Below are 27,509 nucleotides of genomic sequence, written 5' to 3'. Positions count from 1 at the left end.
AATGAAATGCTCCAAAGAAGAGGAACAGCTTTTGTCTTACCTTTTCTATCAGTTCACCCCTGGGTGTAGCAATGTGACCTGATTGCTGGTTGGGACTGATTGCTCTCAGTTTGACCCACTGCTCCTTTTGACACAAGTGTCCATGCTGATAACTTGGATGTCCTCTATGAATTATTCTGCAGCTGGGAAGTGAGCACTGTGATTGTTTTCTTCCCCTTGTGAACTATTTATGCTTCTGCATTCAATGTGACAGGAAGGGAGAAGCCAAAAGGAGCACAGGACATTTGGAAAATGAAGGCCAAAGTGAGGACACAGCTCTTTGAGAGATAATAAGATGAAGGACAGAGCCAGAAGAAGACAATAATTTTCTTAACATTGGCATTTCTGGTTTTTTTTGTAGCAAGAAAGTTCTACAACAAGGCAAGCACATGAGTTTGCTGAATATTCCTGAGTCCGAAATAGGAGCTAAAACAAGGAAGATTTCACTAGCTCATACTTCCCTGGTGGGAAGCCATGGTTCTTTCTAATTGGACCTGGTGGAGGGTGTGTGATGTCATTAAAGATTGGAGTGATAATTCATATATCTATGAATCAGACATTACCTCCCTGTTGCATGAAGATGTACCCTTCTGTGTCTGAGATGTTTTATGCTTCCCTCTGAATCTCTCAGGCATCCAGGGAGCAGAGACGAGTGACGTTTTTGTGATTTTTATTCATGCCTTCCGTTTGTTGGGGAAATTTTGCTCGTTCTGATTTCTTATGTTGCTTATTTTACTGCATAGCCATACATCTTCCAGTTCTGAAACTGGGCTCAGAAGTGATGTTTACTGCACTGACTCAGTGGCTGTAACCAAAAAAAGCATTCGTTGTTAGCAAAGACAAAATTTAAAGGATCAATATAGCATCTAAACAGGGCTTCTAACACTTCTAAGCAAATCTTTTGCCAGTACAGCTTGGTTTTGAATGGGAATAGAGGTGGCCTAACTTTGGCTCTTGCAAGTCTTAATTGTTTTTCAGCTTTTAAAGTTCTCCTAGCAGGGGAGAGGTTCCTCATTGTGTTGGGAAGTTGTGCAGACCTCTGATGGAGGGGAACCTGCCACATAGTTTCACCTGTCTGATGTTACAACATAAGCAGGTTTGAGTGAACTATCTTAGCTTTCAAAGCAGCAGGCACCAGGAGGCACAAGAGACTGCAGGCTAGTTTTCACATGACGTGACCTTGTGCATCAATCAGTATTGGTTGCTGGTGTGGTGGGAAAAAAAAAGTGACTACTCCAAATTTTATCTATAGAAGCAGCAGCCCTAAAGATGGTCCAAAGAAATCTGAATTGTTCTGGATAATACACACTTATATGAGCAACCATTCTCTGGTCTCCCCCACTGCTGTGGCAAAGGGGTGGCTGATTTTGATTGCTGCATTGCTTCTAGCAATGGCTTTTACTAGTCCTCTTTCCTTCCACTGAGCTGTGAGTGCCTCATCTGCAGCTGATAATCTGGAACATAAATTAATTAGCACTATAAAGCAGGAAAAATATCTGATTTCATTGCTGGGGTGGAATATTTGGCTTTTTACTGAAGCAAGAGGAGAGATATAGGGTCTGCTGGCAATGTTCTCAGAAAAGCAATTTTTATCTCATGATTTTGGATGTAGCTTCACACACAATTCAAAGTAGGCCTGCTGTAGAAAGTCTTCAGAGCCCTGTGAGACTATGTCTCAGTGGTGAGGTTGTTGCCTGGGCTTTGGTCACCTTCAACGCCTGGCTCCCCAGCCCTTAGGGATTGTTTGACCCTTGCTGCTCCTTTACAAGTGCAACAATTAATGATACTGAAGCAGTAATGAACTAAACACCAGGTGGAGATGATGCTAAATACCATATGCATCAAGATGAGTATTGCAGCTGCAGAGGATGTGTATGTTTCCATGTGTACAACTGGGCAAATGAAAGAATGAGACTCAGCTGTCCTCACCTGGCTGTTCTTTAAATCGGAGAAAGGACATAAAAACATGGCGCTGTGCAAGTGGTGAAAAGTCAGGGGTTCAGTTTTATGTTCTCAAGTGATTCCCTGAGCTACCCGTCCTCGTTGCTTACAAGTGTGCAGTTACCTATCGATAGGGAAAAACAGAGCATAAATAAATGTTACTTCAATGATATGTCAGAAAAGAAGTGGATAGGTAGAGAGTTCCCTGCAGAACAGCGTTTACCTGGTTGTGTTGACGCTAACTGGGAGCATGAGAAATGGCTGACAAACGCTGGGTATTTTCATGACTTTTTTGAAACCTGTATGGAGGGGTGAATATTCTTCAAAGTTTTAGTTGTATTTAACACTACTTTCTGCTTGAGCAGACACGTAAATAATTATAGTCCTCAAGGAGTGTTAACAGGGGAATCACAAGTAATACGGTAAGATACAGGAGAGTGGGCTTCACTTTTTGTCTCTGACTCTGGTTTGTGATGGGACCTCGGTGTGACTAAAGTAACTTCATCATTCTGTGCTCTGGATTCTTTTTCCTGTCTTAGCTCTCTCTGTTGGAGGTTTTTCTGAGTAGGAATTGTCCTTTTGGAAAAGTTTGGACAGGACCCCAGTGTCAGTTGGACTGTCAGAAATTTCTTTCCAGAAAATTTGGGAGTGGAATCATATTTTCAATTTTCTTAAGTTTTTATGACTTTCATCCAGGTTTACAGACCAGTGAAAGAGAAAAACCCAGAGTGATGTCCTAGCTGAGGGAGTGGCTCTGGTCATCTATTCTGTTTAGCTTCTTGGCTCGTTGGTCATCAAAAAGTGTCTGGAAACAAGACATAGTGTATTGGGTCTCTTGCCTACCATGTCATTAGGGTAGAGGAAGGGTATTTAGGTTGTGCAGAGACAGGGAACAGAATTACTGTTGTGACACCAGGTGCAAATGTTGGGCAAAACCCAGGATATCAGCCTTTGTTAGTTCCGTTTCTTCCAAAATTACATGTTTACCTGTGATAATTTTGTACTGATGCTTTTCCTTTTCAGATGTCCTGTGTCCAAATGTCCACGTGGAAGGAGATCGATTCAAACACACCAGTGGAGGGACTGATGAGATTCCAGGTAAAGAGACTTTTCTGCTCTGCATCTGGGAACTGAAATGGTGTAACTGTGCATTTCTAGTGTGATGTTCTGATTCATTGCACCTTTCCTAGTTGGCATTTTCTTAATCCAACACATATTCAGCGGTTGAGAATTACATTAGAAACTGCAGGGCTGGAAAAGAGTTATCTGTTGACAGCAAATTAATCATGAGCTTTCATTTGATATGACAGCAAATTAAAAAGCCAATGGAGCTTAGTATAGTAGATAGAGGAATGCAATAAGTCTTGGAGATGAATTTTTTTATCCGTCCACATTCGGTGAGTTTTAATGTTCATGTATTTGATGAAGAACAATGGTAATTACCACTGAAGAAATGCTTATACGTGTATATAAGAAAAAAAGAGAGAAAATTTGAAAAGTCCCAAGAAGAGTCATCTTTTCTGAAACACTGGTGAAAAATCAAGAGGAAAGCTAGTCTGGTGATATTTCTGCTTTTCTATGAGTTTTGATGTATCTGTCTTTCCAGTCAGGTGCAGTACTTAATCTGTCAGATATATGTGTGAGCTGTGCCTCTTTTCCAGCCCCCCAAGACTGTTTCAGCTGTTGGCAGAGAAAACCTGCCCATCAAGGATGTACTGGGAATATCTGTGACTGACCCAAGGACATAAGTCACTGCAGTGGGAGGTTGGAGGCTCTTCTGCAACTTGATTATGAGCAGAAATGGTCAATGTTTGACAGCTCTGCTACTCGCTCAGAGTTTTTTCATTGGAGGATTTTCACTGCCAGCACAAAATATCAGTTCCAGCTGTGCTGTGTGTAGGCACTTTCTTTTGACTGGAGTCTGATTACATCTAAGCCCGGGATAATGCTGGGTGGTGTCATCTTTTCTGGTCATCAGACCCAAACTCATAATACCCAAACACCCATTTTCAACTGTTGTCTTTTACTACCTCTAGCATTAACCTATTCTGACAGTCCTCCCGCCACTGGGCTGTGAAAACAGTAGACCTCTTCAGCAAATAACCCTACTGGTTCTGAAGGAACCTATTTGCAGTGGAAGCAGCTGCTCAAAAGAATGGAAGGACTGTGTCCCTCCTCAGATGATCATCTTCTAGGTGAAACTTTCCAGAAGAATGGAGTTGCAAATGGCTGCCTATGCCTAGTTCAAGTTTATCTGAATTTTAGTTCAAATGCTAATTGATGCATTCCATGCTTTTATCTGACTTCAAATGTATACCTTCTACTGAGCAATGTAAAGGACAAGAATACCACTTCAGGTCTGATGCAAAAGTTTTGAGCAGAGTGAGGTGTAGATGCATATATGCATGTGTATTTATGTATGTGTATACATATACTTATGCTCTTCTGTAAAGTTTTTTACTTATTTTCCCTTTTATCTTCAAATCCCACTTCCCTCCTTGAAAGCAAGTCAATATTCAGCATTTTAACTTAAAAGATGCCTTTGCTTTCTTAGATCTGTAGACTGTTTCAGGTTGGAAGAGTTCTATGGAAATGATCTGATTCAGCCTCCTACTCAAAGCAGGAACTCCTTTGAAGTTAGGTCCACTTTGAAGTTAGAACAGATTGTTTAGGGCCTTGTACAGTTAAGTTTTGAGTATCTCCAAAGATGGACATTCCACAGGGCTACTATTCCAGTTTGTTCACTATCACACTGAGTATTTTTTCCCCTAATATCTAAACAGAATTTAATGTATTGCAACATGTCTGTTCCCCTGGTTAGAATGATAGCATAGGGCTGTCATTTATTGGACCTAGGGAACCTCTGTTCACTGTAAAGTGTAAACGTTCACCATGCCATGCAGTGACTTAATAAAAGGATCTTTATAGTATTTAATTAAAGTAACATCTCTGGCCCCTCTTCACCAATACAAGAGGATTTGTAGAAGGCTTCTAATTGCTCCTATATGGTGAGACAATAATGATTTATTTATCTTCCTGTTCCTGGTGGTTAGGAAAATGTATGCCTCTTCTCTGGAAAAAATTGAATGGATATTCTGGGTCTGCTAAGAGTCGTTGTGCTGCTGGAGATGGATTGGTATAGGACCAAAATGCTGTTCCACTCGTTATGTACTCTTTACATACTCTATAGCATTTTGGGCCTCTCGGTCCAATTCAAACAGAAAATCATTTCCTTCTCCCAGCTACAGTAACTGGAAAAATTCTATTGGGTTAGTGTATTGTGTTTCCTCTTCCAAAATGGTGTGCTATGCTGTTATTTGTTGCTGAAGGGCTTTTCTGTTCTACCCCTAAGAGGACTGCACTTCAGTTTTGAAGAGCAGCCTGCCTCCTGCTCCCTCACACTTGTCAGAGCAGTTCAGCTCCGGAATTTCTGCATATTTACTGGTGACAGCATTGGGAGGAGGCTCTTCTTCTGCTACCCAGGTCATCATATGTTCAAGGATTTGAAGTTAACACTTGTATCTTTGCTCCACTTGGGAGCTTAAGGACAACCAAAATTGGTCCTTGCCCAGTAGGCTCCTAATGCAGAACTTCATAGCTACATCTTGCACAAGCTTGTTTCTAGATGGATGCAAAGTGTAGCTCCATAGACTGATAGCTGCAGTAAATCTTGTTTTGTGGACAGAGAAGACTGTATTAAAAGGCTTCTCAGATTAAACACCTCTTCCCTCTCTCAGACAGGGACAAGACATTAGAATTGAATGTAAGAGGGTCAAAAGTCTTTCTGGTTTTTGTTTTTTGTTTTTTTTCCTTATATTTGTATTGGGTGAAATGCACCAGCAGATGGCACAGGTAATTGTTCCACAGAGAACATCACCAATGCCAGCCCTTTCTTCTATACTTTACCTGCATATAAGTTATAGCATGACCTGCTACCTTTAAGTGTGTGTCTGCAGTAAAAACAGAAAATAAATCATAAAAGGAGCTATAAAAGACAAACTTTGGAAGATTAAGGGAACCAGTGGTGTGTCTGAGAGGTGGAAGTTGCGTGAGATTTTGTTAAGTCAGAGGCTGAGCGTAGGGGTGGGGAGGATGGGTCCACGCATAATCAAGTGAATAACTGCATCAAAAAGCACATTAAGAGCTGGAAGAGAGCCAGCAGCCTAAACTCATATTTTCCTTTTAAAAGACAAGTGATTTTTTTTTTTTTCTTTAGACAAACAGAACTAAGTGAATCTCATCTACTTGGACTTCAGCGAGCATTTGTTGAGTACTGTATTGAAAATCACTGCTAAAGTGAAAAAGGGTAGAGATGAATAAAAGTTGTAAAGGGAGCCAGAAACTGCCTAGTGGGAAGATAATGATGAAGTTTCTAGGAAAGGGAATAACAAGCCAGAGGGCCAACAGTGGTGGACCTCCTCAGGGTCCAGTTTTAGCTCTGTGAGTTACCACGGTTTAAATTGGGATTGGAATATCCTTGTAGGATGAACTTGTTGGCCTCAAAAACCTAGGATTTTTTCCAGCTGGCTTGGGACTATTATTTTAAAAGTCCTCTTATGGTGCTTATGGATCAACAGCAGGACTTCGTGCTGTAAAGTCATGCTCTGGAAACTGATGGTGTCTTAGTCAGCAGACGTTTGTAAGTCACAGTGCTGTACAGCTGGGAAAAAAGGTGAAGAACATTATTAGACAAGGTAAGGTAGGTCTTGTAGAGATAGGGAAGGATTCACAAGAGTGGACAGGCCTTTGGTTATCTAGAAAAGTGTGCTCAGACCTCCTTAGCTCAGGAAAGATGGATTCCATCTCAAGTAGCTGTTAGTGTGTTCAGGAGCCAGAGAGACCATTTTCAAACAGGAGATTAAATAACTGGGTTTGGTTAATCTTGCAGCGTGCAGGTGGAAAGGGGAGATACTATTGCTTTCTGCAAATAGATCAGGGGAATAGTGGAAAGGAGATAGGGGAATCATTCAAGCTAAAGGACAAAGAGTATAATGAGAAATGGGTATCAACTGTTTAAGAGATACAGTCAAGACATTAGAAGAAGGTTTCAAACTGTCAGAGATATGAAGTACTGGGACAAGCAGTGAAGTCGTAGTAATGGAGACAATAAACAGTGGTGGACAGTCATGAATCCTCTTATAGCAGAGGATTGTACTCTATGACCCTCTGGTATCATAGCATTTAAACAAAAAAAAATCACTAACTGTAGCATTCAGTAAGGGCTGCCACAGAAAACAGGATGACATGAGGTAAGAATATAGAGGCAGCTTTACTACTGATACAGATTTTGGCAGTGAAGTGAAGCAGCATCTGCTTAACAGTTCATAACACATAAATTCAGAATATAAATATTGCTGCATGCATTTGAAATAGCACAGGAATTTAGAAAGAATGTGAAAAATCTGGTTAGAATACCAGGATAAACACTGCTTCTCTTCCAGAAAGTCTGATATTTTAAAGCAATGCTTAATGATACTTTAAACAAAGTTCTTACAGCATCCTTGTGGGTACAATTTTTTTTTTTTATCAAGTAAAGAAATGAAGATAAAAGAGAGTTTAAGTCATCTGCCCTGAAGTATTCAGAATAAAATCCTAGATGTAATACTTAATACCTCTTATATTGCTGAATTGTCATCTTGGTTCCATCAGCATTTAACAAAGGATCGGGGCCTAATATTAATCATGACCAGGCAGGAAAACACAACGATAACATTTTGCACCCTGAAGGTGTGCCCCTTGTGTATTTTTGTGATCCGTTATATTGCATTGAAACAACATGTGAAAGTTATTGAGAATGAACTGTACTTCTTAAGGTTTTAAATCTTCACATTTGAATTATTTGTAATTTGTAAACTAGACCTGCAGGACATGAGATTTGATTGCGGAAATCTGGATGATCCCTAGAATTAAAAATGGACTGAGCTCTGATCCATTATCCACCAGAGGAGATAATACTCCTTACCAGATGCTGACTGCTGTTTTCAGAGGGAATCTGCCACAGAAATAAAGGAAGACCTGCAATGGTTTCCATAAGTTCTAAGAGAAATTAACCCTGGGGAGGGATACTTCCAACCGCTACATCACATTGTACACCCCATGCAAGCCACACTGGATGATGTTAATGGGGCAAGCAGGCAACATAAAAGCCCTGACTCTAACTCCTAAGTTGTCGCAAAGGCTGCGCGTGTGAAAAAAAGCAGAAATTGCATTATGGGTCATACCACGGATTGACCTCAGCCTCTAACTCTTTTCCTCATCTTGGAAACCTCCATGTGCAAATGAGCAAAATGCCAGTGTATTTATGATCTCTGTGTTTTTCCGTAGCTTTGTAAAGGATGTTTGGGCATTTTACAACAGAGGCTCTGGCTGTAAAACTGGTACCCTACAATTACAGACTGCAGTGGCTGGGTTTAACTGTCAGCATGTCTCCAGAGTCCTGTGGTTTGCTGCTCAGAGTTTGCAATCCAGAGATGCCAGTGACTCACCAGCTAATTATAATATCCCTGGGACTATTTATATTTGTCCACTAAAACACATGGTAGCAGGAGGAAATTGGAGTGTCCAGGCTGTTGAACCTGCAGAACGAGGACATTAGACCGATGTTCTCCGGGGGACAAAAGCATTTTTGTGCGCCTGTGTGATGGGCAATTGTCCTCACTTTGCACTTGGCAGTCTGCGTTGTTCCTCTCGTAGTCTCCTTGGGAAGCCCCTGAGAGGCAAGTGGAAACTCCATGAATAGCTGCAGGGATTTGTAACGGATCACTGTCTTCAGACAGTAGGTGCACAGACATGGTGGTCACCAGCCAAGACTGTGCATGTGCAGTGATGGTGAAGCTAGCTGTTTGTGTGGACACCTGCTACTCTCCTCTGCATCCTCGGTGTTATACCTGTGTAGGCAGGACTGGATGCAGCTGTGATGTTTATGGGAGATGGGGCAGAGGAATGAAGCACAGGCACTCTGCTGTCATGTTTTTCAGTGACCCATCACCAGGCAATGACAATGGGGATAAGACTTAAGGCTTCTTATTTCCTCCTCTGCCCCACCACTTGCCCTAGGAAGTTGCCTATACAAAATTTCATAAAGAGTAACTAGCACTGACTTGAGTGCTAATTTCTCCATTCTCTAAGGATCTGGAGAGCTGAATTTGAAGTGGGGTTTCTGAGACATGTACATCTGGCTATAGCTGCTGTATATCCATGAGAAGTAAATAGGGAAAGTAGCAGCTGACCTGTCCCTGTAATCTCAAGAGTCATTACAGTCTCCTGTGAGCTGGAGAAAATGGCTGGACTTGTGCTGTGGGGGGAATTTGTCCTCTGGGCTGGTAGGTGGAGCATCTTCAGTGCAGGTGACCTTATGAGTCCCTTTTAGCTTTGCTTTCTAGGAGTCTATGTGCTGTGCAATAGCTAATCTCAGTGTTATAGCCTAGATCATGGCACTTAAAAGATGTTTGAAGCTTTGCAGAGGTTGCCACATGATTAATCCATGTTCAAGGATGTTTTAATACTTAGTTACTCCAAGAAAACCAGGTCAACCAGTCACTTGTGACTTCTAAGTGTAGCTGCTGCAGTCCTATGAGTTAGCTCGAACTGTGGCATGCCCAGTGTCCAGACTTCCCAGTTATCCAACATGGGGACTTGTGATGGTTTCTTTTGGCCTTGTGTACCAAGGCATTTCCCTTCCACAGAAACCAGAGGACTGGGAAACTAAAGTGTATAGCCACTCAAACAGGGGTTAGGGTGCCACTGAAATGAGTGCCTGGGTTAGGAGCCTGGGAACGCTCAAGCATCCTGCAGAGTATGCGTCACCACGCTGTCAGCACGGAGCTGAAGCGAGGAGTTCCTTGAATTAAAACTCCATGTTTTAAATTAACCTTTTTTTCATAGTATGGTCAAGGATTATTACCCAACACCATGGATTTCAGTGAATTTCTGGTGCTGTGAATGACCTGACCGCACTAGGCATCGGGTCTGTGCTGGAGCAGGTCGCCTGGCTGAGCTGCTCGATGACAGCATGAAACACAGAGAACAAAAGCTGAAATTACTGTAGAGTCTGCCAGTGTAGGAAGAAAACTAGTAACAGCTGAATCCCAGCAATGACAAATTCTAACTTCTGCATTCATGTAAAAGACTTAACAAAGGTTAAGGATGCACAGGAATGTGCACATGAAGTATTCAAATCTACCTGCATATTAAAAAAAAATAAAAATAAAACTGACCCTAAAGGATTTTTTTTTTTAAACTAATAGTATTTGCTTTCTCCTGAAAATTAAACAAGCCAAGATTTTTTCTTATCCCAGTGCATTTGAGGTTGATGAAAAGGAAATAAATTCCATTTTTTACTATTCATAGCCCAACAAGCAACTAGTCCTTTGGCAATAAAAAGACTAATAGATTGGCTAACCATGAGGTACTTCCACGTATTTCTTGAGCCAAATATTTTAGATTAATTCTGCTTCAGAAAGAGATTGCTGCAAAAGAGGGGCCTGAAGAAAGAGTCCCATAGATTCTTCAACAGTGCAAGCTTTTTTAGCCATTGTGCACACGTGATGGGAAGAAAGTGCTTATATAGTTTCAATAAACTCCTCCTAACACTTGGAGTTAAATCAGTCTGGCTGATGTGAATGGCCCCTGATGACAGCTATGGCCAGGTTTTGGTGTAATTGTAGGTCTGATCTGTTTTATACTGGTCATCTGGCATAAAGCAACCACCACAGTCTCTTAGAGAGCAGTCTCTACCTGCTTTCCTATTAGGCCTTGCTCGTAACACTTACAATTAATGGGAATATTTTTATTTTCATAAATAACATCTTGATGGGGTTTTCCTATAGCCCAGATAGTAGCATTACAAGGAGAATCTAGAAAATTTTGTCTTAGTAAGGTGTTTTTCCTCAAATACCTTTTCTTACCTTAAAAATAATACTAGCCTCTTGTACAAGCAAGCAGTAAGAATTGGTGCTAGTTTTGTTGAAATCATCAGTCCTGCTGCTCCACTCTCATAAACACTTATCTGCTGTAATTTTTCTCAGCTGTATGCATAGAGTCCTCTTGGATGCTACCAACAAAACCTTTATTCAAAAAAAATGAATATCTGCTATCCCAAGTGATGAGTTTGCAGTTATGCCATTTTAGGGCATTCCAGAGGAACACAGAGCACCTTAGGGCCTGAGGGACTCAAAAGAGAACTTCAAAACAGAGGAACTAATTAAAATCAGAGTCTAATACAAATAGTCCTGGAAGGTTCAGCTGGTGCAAGCCTATCTGGCATACACGGGCATCAAAGGAATAATGAACCTCTGTTTAATCTTGTAAATCACTGGAGCAGGAAAGGAGCTGAAAGAGGGCCCGTGGCACTAAGCCAAATGTCCATCACTGAGAAAATGGAGAATGACTTCGGCACAGAAAAGCCTTCAGTAATGAGGCAAAGAGTTTGGTGTCAAAACTAGCTTTCAGTGTCGTTCAATATGCCACTTGGAACTACCCGAAAACTGAGAGGCAAAAGAGTAAGAGTGGACTGATGTAGATAAACAGAACAATGCCTCAAATAAAGTGGTGTGTTATGAACATGAGATCAGGTGTTGAGAGGTGCTGCCTCAGAGGCAGCCGTTGTAGATGTATTTATTTCCTGATTTTGCAACAGGCTAGGGGTTGGATTGCAACAGCACCTTCCATCAGGCGGGATGGCTATAACTGTATTCATTTGTTTGCTTGCGGTTTGACCTCTCTCTCTCTTTCTCTCATCCTGTCTCTTTGAATTAATTTTCTTACTGGTTTTAAATCCTTTTTATCTTTCCTGAATTGTTATCTTTCCTGTATAAGGGTACCAAGTGCTGTATCTGTCCCCTTTGTTTTTGACTGAAGCTTTAGGCTAATGTTTCTGAAACAGAGTGGCCCAGTAGTGACCCACTCCTCACCTGCATCACTACCTCCTGATGCTCGCTTCCTTTTGGAGGTCTAAGTGTGTGATATACCTCAAGCAATGTTCCTGCTTCTGATAATCCCAAATGTGGACTGGTGCTCAAGCTGAGATCAAGCTCTTTTTGTGATCTGCATGGGACTCTTGTGGTGCTACTTTGCAGGCACCAAGAAAAAGTAAAAATTGCATCTCCTAAGTGTCATGATGCAGAGGAAGCCACCCAGGATCAGTGTACAAAGAGCCTGAGTGATGGCATCATATACTGAGGGTAAATAAGGTTTATTATTTTTATAAAACTGAGACAATCTAAAGGATCGTCTAAGCTACCTTGTTGAGTATCACGTAGAAGGCAGTAGGCGTGCTGGAAGATACCTTCTTCATGCTGGCTTAAGAGCTGTTCTGTGTGCTTCAACAAAGCCTCATTATTAGCTTAAGCTCTTAGGTGCTCTCTTCACTGAAGTCTGGTGAATCTGGTGAGAAGAAAGTCAGACCAGCATGAAGTGCTGCTTAAATCCCACCAGTAACATCTGTGGAAAGAGAGGACAGTTGGTTAACAGCAAGAACTTCTTTAAAACACTTGAGGCCTTTTAATCTATAGGCTTTGGAAAATGTTATAGTTCCAAAATTCCCTTGCAAGCTGCTAGTAAAATATAGCAAGTTAATTTTTTTTTTAATGACTTGTGCAACCCCTTTACTCACCATGCGACTTCATGTGGGGCTTGTGGGGAGCCAGTAAATCTCTCTGGTTTGTTCCTCCAGAGGTGTGGTCCTTAATGCTTTGGGAATAAGTCAGATAACCACTGCTGGCTGATGACACTGAATCAAACTGTTGAGCTAGGAGTGCTAGATGTGGGGTGAATTATCCATGCAAAAAATATGCTGGTGCTTTTTCTGTCTTTGCTGCAGAGGTGAACTAGAGAGGAATAAAGCAGCGCAAGAATACAAAACTCCAATCCATTTTAAATCTTTGGAAATCTTTCGACAGATAGAGTTAAAAAAAAATAGTCTAGCAAAAGACTATTTCAAACACCTTTTTGCAACCATTTGCAATGTGACAGGTCTAAACAGTGTCTGAGCTGCAGGATTCTGACCTTACCTGTTGTCTAGATTATCACGAGCAAACAAGTGACACCTGTGTGCCCTACAGGGATGCTGGGACAATGTGAAAATGTAGTCAATGTCTGGCTGCTTTGACATTGACCCCGATGTCGTCATCATAGACATCTCACCAACCCAAGCAGCTGGTCAACAAGAAAGAGGAAAAGGGCTTTCTGATTGCTTCCTGTCAGCATGCCAGAAAGAGCAGGACATTGAAGGCTGATGACATCAGTGTGCACCTCACCCCCTCCTAAGTACTGCTTCTTGTTGCCAAGTGGAACTACGGTTGGAGCAGTGACACACTGATATGGATGTAGGTAATTTTAATGTGGTGGAAGAGCCTTGGAGATAGAGACTTCAGTGAGCTCTTAAAAATATCCCTCATATCTGATGCCCTGTCAGCTCTTGTCAGAATTTCCTTTCCTGTGGAGGAAGAAATGTCAGGAACAGCAAAAATGCTGTAGCAGATGACGGATACTATAACAAAAACAGCAACACATGTTGAATAAAGTCATAGGTCTCCCCTTCAGAGTTGGACACTTTTATTTCTATCTCAGTCTTCAACTGAGACACATCTTGGCTGTCCAGAAATGGCTGTTTTCAGCTTAGCATTGTGGAAGATAAAGATACCAAAGGTTTAGATACAGTAAAAGAAAAATACCCCTCATCTACACTCTGACTTCAAGTAACTAATTACCAGATGTAGCTGGTTAAATGCACTATTTAACTTTAGAATATAGCATGATAACATATTTTTTTTTTCCGTCATTTTAAAAGTATATATGAGCACAGGAAGTAACTAAGACAGGTAACAAAAATGAGGGCTCTTTTTAGTAATAACAGCCTTGCACACGATGCTGAAGGAATTGAAAGGGATGTTCAGGAACTTGTGAGCATGCAGGCTCTTCCATGTGAGCACAGGCAATCCATGACAGCTTAACTTTCAAGAGTGCAGAAATGTTAGGCAAGAGAATTGATAAGATCTTGATTTGCTGAAACACTCTCAAGTGATACTGTTCTTCCTAGTAATTTATACACTCCTTTAGTCTACCATAAAGTTTGTTGCCATTGACCTCCCTCTAGTAAAAGTAATGTGCTGTATACGCACTGGCAATACAGATTTCTGTTTTAAGAAGTCTCAGAGAAACAGTAGCTGATGACAACCTCCCTGACCTTGGCTACTGATGATACTCCATCAATACATTGACAAGGCTGGTAATTCAGCCGAGAGTTTGGGCAAGAGCAGAGTATGGAGCATTTCCTTCAAAAGCTGCTTTGTTTTATATTAGTGCTTGTGGCTGGAAATCCTCCATAATAAATATATTCTGGACACGTCACCTGAGGCTCTCATGTCCAATGCCTTTCCTGATTCCTTTCTCACCTGCTTTCCACATGCTCCTCGAGGCTCTTGGCTCCCCAGAAACTTTCACAATTAGAAGTAGCCCAGTGGTTCCCCCAGTGGTTTGGGCTCCTTGGGAATGCAGAGCAGAACACTTTTCTCAGAAGGTTTCTTCAGGCTAAAGCAGAAGTTAATGGCTCTGTCCTGCTTTGAGAAGACCTTCTGAATGTGCACACCGCTGTCTTTTCTGGCTATTAAAAGTTCCCTTTGTTGCTCTGGTTTTCTAGGTTTGGGTGCTGTTTTATTTTTGGGGGGGATGGGGGTTGCCCCTGAACACAGCACAGACAAGAAAATCTCAGCATAAATAGCTGTCACCATGCTGTCCGTATCAGATCCTTAATGGAGCCAGGCAGAAATCCAGCTTATACTCAGGGCAACCAATCATGACCCCTTTAGTCTGCTCTTGAAATAATTATCTTGAAACCAATGTTGTAGGACCACTGGAGAAGTTCAGAGCTGTTTGATCATCCTTTGGCCATGCTTTAGGGTGTGGTTGGGTGCAGTGTGGACATCTTTCCTGTAAAAGAGGATCTGGTTGCATATTGCAGTTAGACGATGTAGAAATTGTCCAGTCCCAAGTTTTGCCCATCTTCTCTCTGTAACAGGCAGATCTGAGTGTTTTCTGACGCTGGAAAAATGGGTTGCTTCCTGTAAGGGAGTTATTACTCTCAAGTAAAGAGACATTCGGCTGATTTGATCAGCAGAGCAGTGCATAAGAAATTGCTTTTCAAGCCAAGTATGCTGTTAGGAATCTGAGCTTCTCTTTCAGGTCACTATTTCAGTTTTAACATTAATGGACTAGGGTGTGTTGCTTTTCAGGAGATGTAATCATGTTAGAGGGTTTCAGTGGCCCCATATTGTTCTAGTAGCTAAAATAAAGTAGGAGGCTTATGATCAAAGAGCATTATTCATCTTATTAATTACCATGTTTATGGCATTACTGATTAAATAGCTTATAAGCCAGTTGGGAAACCACACCTGCCCTGATACACAAAAAACCCACTTTTTAAATCAAAGCAACTGAGAACAGGAAAGTCTCACCCTTTCATCCTGTGCTCGAGTGTGGTGTGATGACCGGGTAACGGTAGCTTTATCCTCACTAATTTAGGCAGATACGTTCTTTCCCATTTCACTTGTGGGGACGAATGGGAAGCTACATGTAGGATCTCATTTATCTTATGGCACTGACAGCGTGGTCCCTCCTTGGGGGTGGAAAAAACAATGGAGAGCCCATATTTCTCTACCCATGCTCTACTATGGACTAAACAGCAAGCGAGATGTTTGGGAAAAGATCAAAGTGAGCTGTTTCCACTGCACGGTTAGCAGCCAGACGGGGCCAGGTGTAAACTCCTCTTCAAGTGCTGGAGAAATGATTGCAGCATCTCCCAGTTTTTTACGTGAACATTGTGGTTCAAGACTAAATTAAAAGCATCATGCTGTCTCCCTCACAATCCCAGTTCCAGTTCTAAGGTCAACAAGGGAACATACTCAAACCAAAGTTCTTCCAGGCATGTGAAATAGACAAATTATTAATAATAGTAAAAATATTATATTGTCCTTCATCTGAAAATATCTTAGAGATTACTTTAAAACACAAATTCATTTTGAACTTTCCCTATGTGTGTTCTTTCCAGTCCCACCTGGGCAATCTGCCTTGACTAATTTTTCAGCTCAAATCACAATATTTTGGGTTCGCTTGTTTCTTCTCCCACTTAGAAATGGAATGGTATCTGCTTAAGGAGACTCTTGCAGTAAATGGTCAGGATAGCAAACTTAAGATATTACTGGTCTGAATTTAAAAACCTGCAACCTTTATTCAATCCCGGTGGCAAATGAGACAGTGTAAATATGAGTTATATGTGAGTAGTTAATATTTTTTCCCTCTTTACTTCTGCTTCATTCACTGCACAAAATGGGTAGCATTCCGTACGAATAGAATATATCTCGCCCAGCTTCAGCAGTCTGAAAATTACTGTCTGTATGGGCTTCCCTTCTGCTGAATGGAAGGAGGTAGGCACTGCCAAATAGTGATTCACCCTGTCTGTAGATAGGTCCGAGGCACATGAGACGAGTCATCTTCCTACATTTCTGTGCTGACCCGCAAGGGAACCAAGGCAACCTTTGTCCATCAGACGTCTCCTTTTTGGACAGCTAAAATTAGGCAAGATGCATCTCATCCTTAACAGTTCTTTGTTGTTTGGTGTGTGGCCTGATGCCACGTTTTCTGTAATGCTATTGAAATCCTTCAGCAACCAAAGTGTCCCTTGCTTCCAGGGGCTTTGGTTGGCAATGGAGTATCTAAGAGTGGAGGCTATCTCACCAGCTATAGACCTTTACTAGGTGAGATTTAGCATGCAACCTGAGCATCCTAAACTCTCTTTGTGTCAATGCAGAGACTCATGCACTTCTGGCGTCTGTTTTAGTACGAGATTAATCGTTCCCTAGAAGCATCTGAATTTGACTCTCTGTGCCTGACTGAAGGAGAGTCTCTGTTATTACCCTGTCTAGAGAGCTGACACTTAGCCAGATGAACCCCACGTGAAGTGCTCTGTAAACATAAATGAGTTTGTTTCATAGTTCCCTCTGACAAAAGTGGAGGCAATATCTGAATTTGGCACAGAACAAATTTGTTGTGTGATGAAAACAAAACTATTTGCTAGCTTTGAGTTTGGAGTCTGACACACCTAGGGCTTAATTTTCCCATGAACCTACATGGCATTTTTCAAAGAATAACCTTAATTCATTCTTTAATAAAAAATATATTAAGAAATTTGCAATTTACCGATCCATAGCCCGAATAAGAAAGATCCTATTATGATTTACCTGTGTGCTTTATTCAATCCTGAATGCAAATAAGATAGTCAAAGTTATAAGTGTGACTTATTTTCATTATTACAAGTCCTGCTTGCATATTTTTCATGGTGCTATTTAGGCTCTCTAAACTGCATGTTGTTGGGAAATCTCAGAAAAAAATATAGATTTATTAAATGTGACTCTTAACTTGTTTCTATTGGAGAAGCATGCTAGTGTGCACACCTTCAGGGTTGCTCATGATGTGCACATTTGCTTGAGTTGTCAGAGAAAGATGAGAGCAAGTTTGGGTCTGAGCTAATGTTTGGAAGGCTTAGCAAGAAGTTCTTGTCACTGCATCTTGCACTTGTGTATTTTAAGCAATGGAGTTTTATGAGCTCCATGACATGAACAATACTCCATGGCTTGAGGACTCTGGTGGCTTGACGTTACAACATCACTTGGGCACCACTTCAGCCTTCACCATCCAGAGTTCAGCTGCTGTGAATGGTTAACGATTTCCTGTGCCAGTCAACGTGGTTTCTTTTTACCAGCAATGCTCAGCTGCCTTCCTCACATTTCTGTGGTTGCTGTAGATGAGGGATATACATGCTACGTAGTGAAATGAGCTATGGGAGGGCTTATATGGACATGTCATACTGCTTTTTATGTGATGGCCAGATGGGAGGTCTCGTATTCTGGGAGGGTTTATTTGCTATGATTTATAGCTGCAATTGTGGCTGATTACAGTATGTCAGAAGGGTATATCACTGGAGTTGTTGCAGTGGTGATTATGAGGTGGAGCCATGAGGCCCTGGAGCATCTTAACTGCCTTATTTGCCTTCCTGGATGTCCAGTAATAGCTGAAAACAGAGTGGACAGGAGGGAAAAGCTGTTGACAGCTGGGAAAGTTACTGTAATACAAAAGGCCTCAACTTGGCACCAGGCAACCATTTCTGGCTTTGCAAACAATTAAGGTTATATTTCCTCAGAAAAAGCTATTTCTTCAGAAAAAGCTCCATGATGGAAGATTTATGTTTTATTTGCTGTCTGCTGTCACATCTTGGTTTGCCTTGGCACTGGCCCACACAGGTTTTGTTGCAGGTGTTTTCAAGCCCTGCAGTGGCTTTCAGCCTGCAGGTTGTGAAAAGTTCATGAGTGCAACTAAGAAACCCAAGAATCTTAGGGTCTAAGTTCACCCCACAAAAATGTTTATCTCCCCTGTAAAAGTTTTAGGACCTCACTAACTGAACAAAGTTAAAATCATTGCTATAGTTTAAAATCAATTTATTAAAATAATCTACTCTATTACCAGATTTGTGTGCTGGAATTACACACAGGAGTTAATACGTGTAATTGTGCATGTGTGAGGGGGAGATGAGGTTGGAATAGCCCAAATAAAAGAAAAAACACAGGTTCTCTGCTCAGTCCTGCTCACTCAGAACCTGTCTGTTGCAGTGTCTTTGCCTCTACCTCCACAGTGTGTTTGGTTATGAGAGGGGCTTTTAGGTTGGATGTGCTTCTTGTGGAGCCAGTTTGGAGCTAAAAGTAGGATGGTTGCATCCACACAGTACTGTACCTCCAGGAACTGGATGCAGTCAGGAGCATGACACAGTTATACCCTCGCTGCTCCTGGCAGGGTTTAGCAGATGAGACTTCGTGTCACAAAAGCATGGGTTCGTTGTGACTTGCACCATATTGACACTGGAGCTGCGTAGACCCATGTGGGTGTTTATGATTGAAAAACACTCTTCAAATCATTGAGTCCAACCACAAACCTAACACTGCCAAGTCCATCACTAAACCATGTCCCTAAGTGTCCCATCTACACCTCTTAAATACCTCCAGGGATGGTCACTCAGCCACTTCCTTGGGCAGTCTGTTACAGTGCTTGACAACCCTTTCAGTGAACAAATTTTTCCTAATATGCAGTCTACACCTCCCTTGGTCATTTCCTTTTGTCCTGTCACTTGTTACCTGGGAGAAGAGACCAGCACCCACCTCACTAGAACCTCCTTTCACACAATTGTAGAGAGCGATAAGGTCTCCCCTCACCCTCCTTTTCTCCAGACTAAACAACTCCAGTTCCCTCTGCTGCTCCTCATAGGACTTGTGCTCCAGACCCTTCATCAGCTTTGTCGCCCTTCTCTGGACACACTCCAGCACCTCAAAATCTTTCTTATAGCAAGGGGCCCAAAACTGAACACAGTATTCGAGGTGTGGCCTCACCAGTGCCAAGTACAGGGAGATGATCACTTCCTCAGTCCTGCTGACCACATTATTTGTGATACAAGCCAGGATGCTCTTGGCCTTCTTGGCCACCTGGGCACACTGATGGCTCCTGTTCAGCTGGCTATCCACCCTGACGTCCTTTTCCACCAGGCAGCTTTCCAGCCACTCTTCCCCAAGCCTGTAGCATTGCATGGAGCTGTTGTGAGATAATGATGAGTTGACTGGACTAAGACTAAGTTGTATTAAAATGATATGAAAAGTGTATGTAGTCAAGTCTCTTGGACTAGCAGTTTTCAATAAAGACATAGACCTATTGGAGCAGATTCAGAAGAAGGCCATGAAAATCATCGGAGGGTTGAAACACCTCTCCTGTGAAGAAAGGCTGAGAGAGTTGGGGTTGTCCAGCCTGGAGAAGCGAAGGCTCCAGGGAAACCTAATTGTGGCCTTTCAATATATAAAAGAGGCTAATAAGAAAGACAGAGGCTTTTTACCAAAGCCTATAGTGACAGGACAAGGGGCAACAGTTTTAAACTGAAAGAGAGTAGATTTACATTAGATATTAGGAAGAAATTTTTATTATGAGGGTGGTGAGGTGGTGAGGAACAGGCAGCCCAGAGAATCTGTGGATGCCCCATCCCTGGAAGTGTTCAAGATCAGGTTGGATGGGGCTTTGACCGACCTGATCTAGTGAAAGACAGAATCATAGAATCATAGAATGGTTAGGGTTGGAAGGGACCTTCAAAGGTCATCTAGTCCAACCTTCCTGCAAGGAGCAGGGACATCCCCAACTAGATCAGCTTGCTCAGAGCCTCATCCAACCTGGCCTTGAACGTTTCCAGAGATGGGGCCTCCACCACCTTTCTGGGCAACCTGTTCCAGTGTTCTATAACTCGCATTGTAAAAAATTTTTTCCTAATTTCTAATCTAAATCTACCCCCCTCTATTTTAAAACCATTACCTCTCGTCCTATCGCAACAGGCCCTACTAAACAGCCTTTCCCCATCTTTCTTGTAGGCCCCCTTGAGGTACTGGAAGACCACTATCAGGTCTCTGCGGAGCCTTCTCTTCTCCAGGCTGAACAGCCCCAACTCTCTCAGCCTGTCCTCATAAGAGAGGTGCTCCAGCCCTTTTATCATCTTCGTGGCCCTCCTCTGGACCTTCTCCAACTGGTCCATGTCCTTCTGTTGGGGGCTCCAGAACTGGACACAGTACTCCAGATGGGGTCTCACCAGGGCAGAGTAGAGGGGGAGAATCACCTCCCTCGACCTGCTGGCCATGCTTCTCTTGATGCAGCCCAGGATGCGGTTGGCCTTCTGGGCCGCAAGGGCGCATTGCCTGCTCATGTTGAGCTTCTCATCCACCAGCACTCCCAAGTCCTTCTCCTCAGGGTTGTCAGATGTCCCTGCCCATGGTAGGGGGTTTGAACTAGATGATCTTTGAAGGTCCCTTCCAACTCAAACCATTCTATGGTCCTATGAGTAAGTGTTTCAGTCTACACTTCTGCATTTTTCTACATAGGGATTAATCAATTATACAGCATTTTCAGGGTGTTGTGGCAATGCAAAACAATAACTATTGATTTCTGGAGACTCTCTTCTACTCTTTCCAGGATTCGTTACAGTTTGAATTTATGCTTGGTTTTGAGTTTTTTGGACTAAGCAGATTAGACTATGTCAGAATTTTGTTCTGACTTTTCCCTGCAAGACTAAGGTTAATCTCTGAAATGCTGTGTTTGTGGCCTAAGATAACTACCTAATTACACATGGAGACATGTCCTACCGTCTGATCAGTTTCTTGTATTTACACTTCCATTATGGACAGGATTTGACCTGATGGATTCATTTAGTGTGAAACAGATTTTTGGAATGAAAGAAAATGGAATTCAGAGTGCTTATGTACGACTTGGAAGCTTCCCTGTTGTTCAGAAAACTGAGTGAGTACCCTGGGTTTTCATTTTATTTTCCTTTGATCCTTTGCTTTACATTATTTGGTTACTCTAGGTTAACCTTGCAGTAGTTATCTAGTACCTATGCATATATTGCTGCTTTGATCAGCTCTTTTATTTCCACTGGCACGGAATTCATACAGTGTGTTTGGGAGCCTCCACACCAACTACAGGCTTCATCCTGGTAAAGTATGAACTGGTTTTGGTGAATCTCAATGGTTATGAGGAGCAGTATAAAGAAATTCACAAAATAACTTAGGGCTTAATAAATAGCTTTTAAAAGGAATATTTGATAGCACTTGCCCTGAGATATGTATTTCCTAATCATAAGAGACCAGTTCCTAGTAGATGTTATCAGGTAGCTAATATGGGTTTTGGCTCCTAAAAGAATGTGCAGTTTTAAATCTAGAGTCAACATGGATTCGCTTTTTGGAGCCTTTTGTGACCTGAGGCTGCCAGTTGTGTCATAGTCTGTCAGAATGGTTTCTCTTTGGGTTGTCATTTGAGTCCTGCTAGCATTAGCCTTGAAAAGAGTGAGTGCATAATTTCTGTGAGTAACCATGAGCCATAGATTGAATTGTCATCATTAACATTTTTGCAGTAAATTTCTCTGTGCTGGTTTGAACTTCTGCTTAAAAAATCGATAGTAATTCTTTTCCTTCTTATGGATGAGGGCTGTTATTTTTAATTCTGTTTTAGCTCTTTTACTCAGCTCACTGTATCTTTGAGATTGTCCCAGGACTTACATTTGCTTGATTTCACAGTATTTTTTTTTTTGTCCTGGAGCCAACCTGGATTGATTTGCACTTCTCCCCTTCTCCTCTTTCTCCAGATAAAAATACAGTCTTAAAAAAAAAAATGTATAAATATGATATAATGAAAGGAAAAATGTTTGCTCTAAAGTCCATACATGATGTCAAGTCTGAGGGTAAATAAATTCATAATCTGGGAGAAGGCCAGTCAACTAAAGACAGCTTGGTCTTGATAAGTAGTATATCCATAACTGCTGTGTGTGGGAAGGGGAATAAACTTACTTTGGCTCACAGCAGCCTCTGGGCAGAATCTCTGCTTTCTGTGACTTGAAACAGCTAGCAGTAGTGTGCTTTATCACTGGAGAGCGTTGCCACTAAGACTACACAGAAAGAAGCCCTTGAACTGAAGAAGTCCAGATTGCGCTTCAGAAATTCTGGGAATGTCGATCTACTGAATCTGAGCTCCGGGTAGTACTATGACAAATAGAACTAGTGTGGTCCTTGGGTGTATAAACAGGAACTGTCAAGTATGAGCTGACTATTTCCATGTCAGGCAACTCAGTCACCGCTGCTGGGATGCTATGTCCAGTCCTTGCTTCCATAATTCTGTAGGTAGGAATGGAATGAATGAAAGTTTAAATAACTGGGAAATAAGTCTAACAGTGAGAAATTCGAGAAGCGCAGTGTAGTCAGGTACAATTAAAAAGTGGTTAGCAACTGAAGTGATCGCTCTCCGTAAGAACCTCTGAGGAATCAAAATTTAGTAAAGGGTCTTTGGTACAAAGGACAGTGGTAGACTGGAAGTGAGTGGCTTCCTGTTAATGATATTAAAAAACAGCATGGAAAAAAGGCACACTTTTAACAATGAGTTTAATTAACCACTGGAACAAATTAGCACAGATTACAGAGAGTTGTCCATTTGCATTCCTTTTTCAAATTAAGGGTTGAAGTACTTTGTCATTGTTGTTTCTGTTGTTGTTTTCCCAGAAAGACTGAGAGAGTGAAGCCAGACCAACCAGCTATGATGACTTTCTCTCTGCTCAGATTGCACTCATTTATTTGTTGTTGTTGTTGTTTTTAAAATAAATAGAATATTTTATTGCCCAGGACAATTAGAAGTAAAAAATTCTTAATTAGTAGATTGAAATGACTAAGCTTCCTTTTGAACGATTAACTTAAACATGGAATTAAGGAAGAACTTTTATGTTTTCAGCCTTTTAACTTCCATATTCCTGTGGTTTGGGAATGAACCCAAAAGGATATATTGCCATGGAAGTTATCTGCATATTTGGTTCATTTGGATGTCGAGATTCTGAGATGGTGTATACAGGCTCACTGCTCACAGAAAATAAAATCTTGTTGTTCTGGTTTTGTGAAGCTGCACAAAACTGATAACTGAAAAAATAAACAAAACAAAAACATCTGTCCTGTCTTGCAGATAACCTCAAGCAATGTTTAGCAACTGAAAGCAACATCTCATAATTAGAGAAAAAAATAATGAAATGAGTAATATATGTAATTCACTTTATTATCTGCTTAAAGGATTTGTATACTTTTGTATAAGCACTAGTACTTTTACAAAGTGCCAGCTTAGCTGCCTGGGAAATGTGCCTATTCATCTTCCGATCTGGAGCCTACAACTATGAGCTTTCTTCCCCTTTAGTGGTGAGGCATCCTTTGATGGTTCTGTGAGAAAGCAAACACAACAGCCAGGAACATGGCTGCAATCGATGACCTAGTCACTGAGCGACTCACACGTCTCTCTAGCAGGATGAGGGCTAGTCCCTAAATCTGGCTGGTGCTTCTTCCCACTCCTCAGGTAACTGGGGCTGTCCTACTGTTTGCTCATGGTTCCTTAGTCGCTCTTCTGGCCAAAGCTGTGCCCCAGATTTCTAGTTTTTGGTACTTAGGCTTGTTTCTCATTACTGTTTTATCGGCTAATGCCAAACTTTTGGCTCACTGTCCTGTGCTGTCCTCCATCTGTTTCTCCTAGTCCTGATTCCAGAGCCTTCCTCCTGCTGTGTCCATCCCTAATTTTCTCTTGAATGATCTGCTTCCAGGTTGGTTTGGTAGTCATCCCAGCTGCCACATCACAGAACTTCCTGATGCTTGCCCTAGCTTCTAGTCATGATCTGTTTGCTCATTTTATTGGCACAGTGTGGTCTCTCCCAGTTTCTCAGTCTTGGGTTTTTTTGGGCATGCATACCTTGGTGTGTTTGTTTAGAGACTCTGGCTCCTGACATCAACTTTGACTTCAGTTACCTGCCTTAGGTTTCTCCACGAGCTCTTGCCCTGGTCTCATCATTTGTTCTGATCCACAGAGAAAAAAAATCCTACCCAAAGCTGCTGAAACCTCCTGCACTAAACACAAAACTGGTTGAACGCTTGCTTATTCCTTACTTCTTCTCAAACATACATTTCATGTGAAGAATGACAGGGACAACTAAGATCCTTCTGCTTGGAGAAGAGAAGGCTCAGGAGGCAGATCTTATCCAGGTGTATAAATACTTGATGGGGAGGAAGCAAAGAAGATGGAGCCAGAATCTTCTCAGTGGTGTCCACCGACAGAACAAGGAACAGTGGGAACAAATGAAAACATTGAAATTCAATCTGAACACAAGAAAAACCTCCTCTAGGCTATATGATCTCAAGAGGTCCCCTCCACCCTCAACAATGCTGGGATTTGTAATTTAATACTGCACCCTCTCCCACTCTCTGCCAGTCCTGTCTTTCCCTTTTCCCTTCTCTTCCCCCAAACCAAAGGCAGCTGTTAGGCTTGGTCTGTGACCTGTCCCAAAATTTCTTGTGGAGCTGGAGTTGGAAAAAGGCCACGATGCTGAAGTCGGGGATGAGACACAACTCTTTGCTCTAAGAAAGTAGTGAGAGCAGCTGAAGGATCTTGCTGTGGCCCCTACCTGATCTCACTGCCCCCATTGCCAGACAAGCGCTTGTTGTCTAGAATAAACATGTCCTGCTGTGAAGTTAGCAAGAATATGTCTACTAAGAGCACACCTGAGGAGGTCTTTGTAGGCCTGTTCGTTAGTAGCCAATGAAACTGAGTGAATTTATGGGCACAGCACTAGACCCGTATCATTTGTGCTCTTCTCCTGTTTATGTGCTCATGTCAAATCAGTTTTGGCTGATGTCAAGCAATGTTATCCCAGACAATGCCTGAGCCTAGTGTGGAGGGTGAGCATGCCAGAGACTGCTCCTCAAAGGCAGTTTGGATATGATCACTTTCTTTGGAAAGGAGCACTTGGTTGACCTGCACTTATAGCTGCAAACGGACCCTGACCATTATTTACTAGTGTGGATACAGACATTGAGTCTCCTACTTCTAACAAAGCAAAGGAGATTAAGCATGACAGAGGTGGAATGACTTAAGGCTTTTTTTTTTGGTCTTTTAGAGAGTAAAAGACTGAGGGGAGAGCTGATAAACACACAAAAGGCTGCAGCAAAGAGAGGAGAAATAGTTGTTCGCATGGTTCCTTGTGGAAAAATGTTTCAGGAACATTAAACTGCAGCAAGTGAGATTTAGGATAGACTTTTTTTTTTTTTTTGCAGCATGTAGGATAGTGAAACACAGGAAGAAATTACCTACAGAAGTTGTTTCTATTCTATCCCTGAGGTTTCTCAAGTAGAGGCCAAAGAAATATCAGCCAAGGATGTATGGGTGGGGTTGATCCCATGTTGTGACAGTCCTTCTAAAGCCTTTCCTTTTCCTTTTTCCTTCTCCCCACTTCCCTGTCATTCTAAGAGGCTCTGGTGATGTGATGCATGTGGAAGTGAACTGACTTTCTCCAACTTTGTTTCGCAGACCTTAGTGATTGTCATGGTTTAACCCAAGCTGGCAACTAAGTCCCACACAGTCAGTCGCTCACTCCCCCCCTGGTGAGATGGGGGAGAAAATTGGAAGGGTAAAAGTGAGAAAACTCATGGCTGGAGATAAAATCAATTTAATAGGTAAAAAAAAAGCTGCACATGCAAGCAAAGCAAAACAAGGAATCAATTCATTAATTTCCATTGGCAGTTCAGCCATCTCCAGGAAAGCAGGGCTCTATTATGCGTAACGATTACTTGGGAAGACAAATGTCAGAACTCTGAATGTCCTGCCCTTCTTTCTTCTTCCTCCAGCTTCATATGCTGAGCATGTTGTCATATGGTATGGGATATCCCTTTGGTCATTTGGGATCAGTTGTCCCAGCTGTGTCCCCTCCCAACGCTTTGTGTTCCCCCAGCCTACTTGCCAGTGAAGGGGTGAGAAGCAGAAAAGCCCTTGACTCTGTGTAAGCACTGCTCAGCAATAATGAAATCAGCCCTGCATTGTCAACACTGTTTTCAGAAAAAAATCCAAACCACAGCCCATACTAGCTTCTATGAAGAAAAATAACTCTGTCCCAGCCAAAACCGGTACAGTGAGTTGCTTTTCATAGTGGCGGGTCTTTTTTTTTTTTTTTGTAAAAGTGGTCAGGTTTCCCAAATAAGTTAATTATACTCGTCCTCACCAAATGCAAGTACACTATTAATTGTTGCTATATTCAGTGTCTGAAATGAGAACTGATAATCTTATTTTTCTCCATTGTGTTATTATAGATGCAGGATCTCACACCGATTGTCACAGATGTGAGCTCTTATGCCCAACAAAAGCGGATAAGAAGGAGGCTGTATATTGAAAATGGGCAATGGCTAAAAGAGTCTTCTGCCTGGTTATTATAATTTTTTCTTTGTAGAAGTGATTCACCTGACCTTGTAGCTGGGTTAATTAACTCTTAGACTGACCTGCAGCACCAGGGGATTCTCTTGTCTTGGAGTTTTATAAGGGCCTCTTCTGCAATCTATCCTGTTGTCAGAATTATAGACCAAGTAGCTGGCAGAGTGCTCCCTGTAGGTACCAGGCATCCAGCAAAGCTCCATAATATGGATCATCAGTTCAATTCAGCCTTGGATGGAAGAAGGAAATAAAACATTTCTGGGGAAAGCAATTCCTACCCTTGGATTCCTAAGTAAAGCTGAACTTTTAGATGGAGATCACTTTCTAGCGAAGAAATAAATGAAAACTCATAAAGAGAGTTTTTATTATTTATGCAGTAATGCATGTCTGTAAAAGATGCAGAGACCAAGGACTTCAGAAACAGCTTTTATCACATCTTCAGAGCAAGGAGAGTGTCTTTAGATTTGCTTTTGGCATGAAGCCTTTTTCTGTCGGGAACCTGCAGCCAGTTCTTTGACACCTTTAAAAATCAGTTGAGGGTGACAGGTAATAGGTCATCATAGCTTTCAATCAGTTTACATCTATCTGATGGGCCATTTGTCAGCCTCTGTGTGATGAGGTGTGGCCAGACTCACAAGGATATTTAGGTACCTAACTGCCAGCTATTTCTATGGGCATTAAGCATCTGA

General features: G+C 41.8%; 1 protein-coding gene across 1 annotated transcript in view; it reads left to right on the top strand.

Annotated features, from left to right (window-relative positions):
• COL22A1 (collagen type XXII alpha 1 chain) overlaps window positions 1-27,509 on the top strand; it is a 201,505-nt gene that overhangs the window by 40,087 nt on the left and 133,909 nt on the right. Inside the window, exons 3-4 of the mRNA XM_086742654.1 lie at window positions 3,004-3,078; window positions 21,234-21,345. Coding sequence (XP_086598780.1) covers window positions 3,004-3,078; window positions 21,234-21,345 — 187 coding nt within the window. The remainder of the gene's footprint in view (window positions 1-3,003; window positions 3,079-21,233; window positions 21,346-27,509) is intronic.

Source organism: Chlamydotis macqueenii, chromosome 2 (genome assembly GCF_036417535.1).
Source record: "Chlamydotis macqueenii isolate bChlMac1 chromosome 2, bChlMac1.mat, whole genome shotgun sequence".
NCBI lineage: Eukaryota > Metazoa > Chordata > Aves > Otidiformes > Otididae > Chlamydotis > Chlamydotis macqueenii.
The sequence above is the reverse complement of the archived record's forward strand: the minus strand, read 5'-3'. Positions and strand labels throughout refer to the sequence as shown.